At 59.7% G+C, this 5,113-nt stretch overlaps 1 protein-coding gene across 2 annotated transcripts in view; it reads left to right on the top strand.

Moving 5' to 3' along the window:
• The first annotated feature begins 1,958 nt into the window (after window positions 1–1,958).
• LPCAT2 (lysophosphatidylcholine acyltransferase 2) overlaps window positions 1,959–5,113 on the top strand; it is a 69,522-nt gene continuing 66,367 nt past the window's right edge. For both annotated transcript variants that reach the window (XM_038531018.1, XM_038531017.1), the window contains exon 1: window positions 1,959–2,167. In XM_038531018.1, coding sequence (XP_038386946.1) covers window positions 1,997–2,167 — 171 coding nt within the window. In that variant the 5' untranslated portion in view covers window positions 1,959–1,996. The remainder of the gene's footprint in view (window positions 2,168–5,113) is intronic.

Genomic DNA, 5,113 nt, shown 5'->3' with positions numbered 1-5,113 from the left:
GGGTGTTTGTGGGCTTTTTTTTTTGCAGAGCCTGGGGAGGGGCGATGGCCCCTGGGCCCCAGGCAGAGGAAAAAAAAAAACAAAAAGTTTAAATCTCTATTCCCTCCAGGGCTCAGGTGACTTGCTGCAAAGGTCAGAGCTGCCAAAATAAATAGCAAGAGACCCTCCAAGTGGGTGAGCTGGAGTCCCTCTGTCCCGTGGAAAGAGCCTTGCAATAGCAGTGGTTCTTTGATGTTGCTGGAAGGGTCTCATTCAAGGCTCCCTTCCTTCCTGACTCTCAGTTTTCTCATTGACAATAACACCCGTTCTAACACTAATACCACCAACAGTGAACAACAGTAACACCCCCTCCATTAACAGAGTGCTGATGGGGGCCGGGCACTTGACATGCATCACTGGTGTAACCTTTCCAACAACCTAAGCTTAGAGGAGGAAACTACAATTCGCTCAGTGCTTACAGATGAAGACACTGAGGCCCAGAGAAAAGAAATGTGCCCAGGGTACCGCAGCTGTTGGGTGACAGCCCAAGTCAAGGCCAAAGATGACTTAGAGGAGGAGCTTCGGCCCTCAGCCTGAGTCTCCATCCGCAGCATTACCCTCCACTGTGTTTAGAAGGCATGTGTTAATGATTAAGCTTCTGTTAATGATTAAGCTCTTTATCCCCATCTTCCCACCATATTGCCCTCTCCTCAGCCCCTTTGATACAGAAATCCTGAAGCTGCTGGAAAACAAATTTAAGGCCTGGGATTATTTCAGAGGCCCCATCTGGCTCTGTTAGACTTTCTGCTTCAGGCCTCTCATGGCTGGGCTCTCGGGATGAGTAGACAGGACTCTCTGGAGGTGACCCTAGTGGACCAGGAGGCATCTTTCCTCCTCCTGTGGCCTGCCCAATGGCTCAGATCCTCGAGGGTCCTAAAGAGATCGCTTTGGGGCAAGTTTCTGGCTAAAGAGCCACAAGGGACTGTCAGCCCCTACTTGAAGACCCCCACGCTTATATCATGATGATGATAATACACTATTATTAACATTACACCGAGAATATTCAACTGCTCCACAACATGAGACCTCTAAGGTGCCATTTCTTGACTGCTTTTCTATGAACCCTACACATTCTTTTAATTGTTACTACAACCCTATGAGGTAGAAATTAATCTTTTCCCATTCTTAGATGAGAGTACAAGCTCAGAGAGGTTAAGTGAGGAGCAGAAAGCCACACATCTATCTGGTGGGGTTGGAAAATTTTCAGATTCTGCAGGAGCTAAGTGTGAAGCATCAGCTGTCCAAGGGCCCAGATTCAGAATCTCGCCGTGCCCTCCAGCCTGATGTGAGCAGCTGACCGGTAATTGTAAGATATTTCCCATCTCCAGCCTCTGCTTCTCAGCACTCAGGGCTTGACCAACTGACCTCAGGACCTCCCTTCCTGTTTTCCCCACCAACACCACCCCCATTGGTCCAGATAGGTCCCAGACCTTCCTCAGAGAGAAATGGAACTGTTTATCTGAGTTCTGTTTATCCCCATTTTACAGAAGAGGCCAACTGAGGCTCATGGAGACACCGATTTAGCCAACGTCTGTCACAAAGCCCGTAAAAGAGAATGGTACTCCAGGTGGGCATGACCCTCAGGCAGAGAACGCGCCCCACCCTGTCCTTGGGGTGCCCTGCTCCAAGAGAGAAAGACACCTCCAGGGGGCGGAGCTGTAGGACCCGGGAGGAAGAGCCTGATACCTAAGGGGGCGTGGCTAGCGCTCGGGGGTGGAGCCAGAGCGGAGGCTGGGGGAGGGGTTCGGAGCCAGAGGAGGGGGCCGGCCGGGGCGGGGCGGGGCCTGCCGGGGCGGGGAGGGGCGGGGCGGGGCCGGCCGGGGCGAGGCGGCTCGCGCCTGCGCGGACGCCCGGCAGCAGCGCCGGGCGCTGGGACGCGGGTGCCGCTCCCCCTGGGTCTCCGCGGGCGCCGGCTGCGCGCTCCGCCTGGGTGGCCGGGGCCGGTCCGACGCCGGCCATGAGCCAATGCGCGGAGGCGGCGGCGGTGGCCGCCACGGTGCCCGGCGCGGGCATGGGGAAATCCGGGCTGCGGCCGCCCATGGTGCCCCGCCAGGCGTCCTTCTTCCCGCCGCCCGTGCCCAACCCCTTCGTGCAGCAGACGCGGATGGGCGCGGCGAGGCGCCTCCAGGTGAGCGCGTGGGCCGAGGGCAGGAGACGGAACCGCGGGCGGGGCGTGGGGCTGACGGGGGGCAGATCACCGGGAGGGATGGGGACGGAGGGAGGAGGCAGATCCCGGGGAGGGGCGTGGAGCTGACGGAGGGCGGAGCCAGGTGAGACAGGTGAGGGAGGTGGGTCTGAGGGAGGAGGCAGATCTAGGGGAGGGAGGTGGGTCTGAGGGAGGAGGCAGATCTAGGGGAGGGAGGTGGGTCTGAGAGGAGGCAGATCTAGGGGAGGGATGTGGGTCTGAGAGGAGGCAGATCTAGGGGAGGGAGGTGGGTCTGAGGGAGGAGGCAGATCTAGGGGAGGGATGTGGGTCTGAGAGAGGAGGAAGATCTAGGGGAGGGATGTGGGTCTGAGAGGAGGCAGATCTAGGAGAGGGAGGTGGGTCTGAGAGAGGAGGCAGATCTAGGGGAGGGAGGTGGGTCTGAGAGAGGAGGCAGATCTAGGGGAGGGAGGTGGGTCTGAGAGAGGAGGCAGATCTAGGGGAGGGATGTGGGTCTGAGAGAGGAGGCAGATCTAGGAGAGGGAGGTGGGTCTGAGGGAGGAGGCAGATCTAGGGGAGGGAGGTGGGTCTGAGGGAGGAGGCAGATCTAGGAGAGGGAGGTGGGTCTGAGGGAGGAGGCAGATCTAGGGGAGGGAGGTGGGTCTGAGAGAGGAGGCAGATCTAGGGGAGGGAGGTGGGTCTGAGAGAGGAGGCAGATCTAGGGGAGGGAGGTGGGTCTGAGGGAGGAGGCAGATCTAGGGGAGGGAGGTGGGTCTGAGAGAGGAGGCAGATCTAGGGGAGGGATGTGGGTCTGAGAGAGGAGGCAGATCTAGGGGAGGGATGTGGGTCTGAGAGAGGAGGCAGATCTAGGAGAGGGAGGTGGGTCTGAGGGAGGAGGCAGATCTAGGGGAGGGAGGTGGGTCTGAGAGAGGAGGCAGATCTAGGGGAGGGAGGTGGGCCTGAGGGAGGAGGCAGATCTAGGGGAGGGAGGTGGGTCTGAGGGAGGAGGCAGATTCTGGGGAGGGAGGTGGGTCTGAGAGAGGAGGAAGCTCTAAGGGAGGGATGTGGGTCTGAGAGGAGGCAGATCTAGGGGAGGGAGGTGGGTCTGAGGGAGGAGGCAGATCTAGGAGAGGGAGGTGGGTCTGAGGGAGGAGGCAGATTCTGGGGAGGGAGGTGGGTCTGAGAGAGGAGGCAGATCTAGGGGAGGGAGGTGGGTCTGAGAGAGGAGGCAGATCTAGGGGAGGGAGGTGGGTCTGAGGGAGGAGGCAGATCTAGGGGAGGGAGGTGGGTCTGAGAGAGGAGGCAGATCTAGGGGAGGGATGTGGGTCTGAGAGAGGAGGAAGATCTAGGGGAGGAAGGTGGGTCTGAGGGAGGAGGCAGATCTAGAAGAGGAAGGTGGGTCTGAGAGGAGGCAGATCTAGGGGAGGGAGGTGGGTCTGAGAGAGGAGGCAGATCTAGGGGAGGGATGTGGGTCTGAGAGGAGGCAGATCTAGGGGAGGGAGGTGGGTCTGAGAGGAGGCAGATCTAGGGGAAGGAGGTGGGTCTGAGAGGAGGCAGATCTAGTGGAAGGAGGTGGGTCTGAGGGAGGTGGCAGATCTAGGAGAGGGAGGTGGGTCTGAGGGAGGAGGCAGATCTAGGGGAGGAAGGTGGGTCTGAGAGAGGAGGCAGATTCTGGGGAGGGAGGTGGGCCTGAGGGAGGAGGCAGATCTAGGGGAGGGAGGTGGGTCTGAGAGAGGAGGCAGATCTAGGGGAGGGAGGTGGGTCTGAGGGAGGAGGCAGATCTAGGGGAGGGAGGTGGGTCTGAGGGAGGAGGCAGATCTAGGAGAGGGAGGTGGGTCTGAGGGAGGAGGCAGATCTAGGGGAGGGAGGTGGGTCTGAGGGAGGAGGCAGATCTAGGGGAGGGAGGTGGGTCTGAGGGAGGAGGCAGATCTAGGGGAGGGAGGTGGGTCTGAGAGAGGAGGCAGATCTAGGGGAGGGAGGTGGGTCTGAGGGAGGAGGCAGATCTAGGGGAGGGAGGTGGGTCTGAGGGAGGAGGCAGATCTAGGAGAGGGAGGTGGGTCTGAGAGAGGAGGCAGATCTAGGGGAGGGATGTGGGTCTGAGAGGAGGCAGATCTAGGGGAGGGAGGTGGGTCTGAGGGAGGAGGCAGATCTAGGAGAGGGAGGTGGGTCTGAGGGAGGAGGCAGATCTAGGGGAGGAAGGTGGGTCTGAGAGAGGAGGCAGATTCTGGGGAGGGAGGTGGGCCTGAGGGAGGAGGCAGATCTAGGGGAGGGAGGTGGGTCTGAGGGAGGAGGCAGATCTAGGGGAGGGAGGTGGGTCTGAGAGAGGAGGCAGATCTAGGGGAGGGATGTGGGTCTGAGAGAGGAGGCAGATCTAGGGGAGGGATGTGGGTCTGAGAGAGGAGGAAGATCTAGGGGAGGGAGGTGGGTCTGAGGGAGGAGGCAGATCTAGGAGAGGAAGGTGGGTCTGAGAGGAGGCAGATCTAGGGGAGGGATGTGGGTCTGAGAGAGGAGGCAGATCTAGGGGAGGGATGTGGGTCTGAGAGAGGAGGCAGATCTAGGGGAAGGAGGTGGGTCTGAGAGGAGGCAGATCTAGGGGAAGGAGGTGGGTCTGAGAGGAGGCAGATCTAGTGGAAGGAGGTGGGTCTGAGGGAGGTGGCAGATCTAGGAGAGGGAGGTGGGTCTGAGGGAGGAGGCAGATCTAGGGGAGGAAGGTGGGTCTGAGAGAGGAGGCAGATTCTGGGGAGGGAGGTGGGTCTGAGGGAGGAGGCAGATCTAGGGGAGGGATGTGGGTCTGAGAGAGGAGGAAGATCTAGGGGAGGCAGGTGGGTCTGAGAGAGGAGGAAGATTCTGGGGATAGATGTGTGTCTGAGAGAGGAGGCAGATCCAACAAAGGGGCCTGCATCTGCTATGGGCTTTTGTCCAAGGGGAGTA

The sequence above is a fragment of the Canis lupus genome, chromosome 2 (assembly GCF_011100685.1).
Source record: "Canis lupus familiaris isolate Mischka breed German Shepherd chromosome 2, alternate assembly UU_Cfam_GSD_1.0, whole genome shotgun sequence".
Classification (NCBI taxonomy): Eukaryota; Metazoa; Chordata; class Mammalia; order Carnivora; family Canidae; genus Canis; species Canis lupus.
This window is presented reverse-complemented; position numbering and strand designations above follow the sequence as displayed.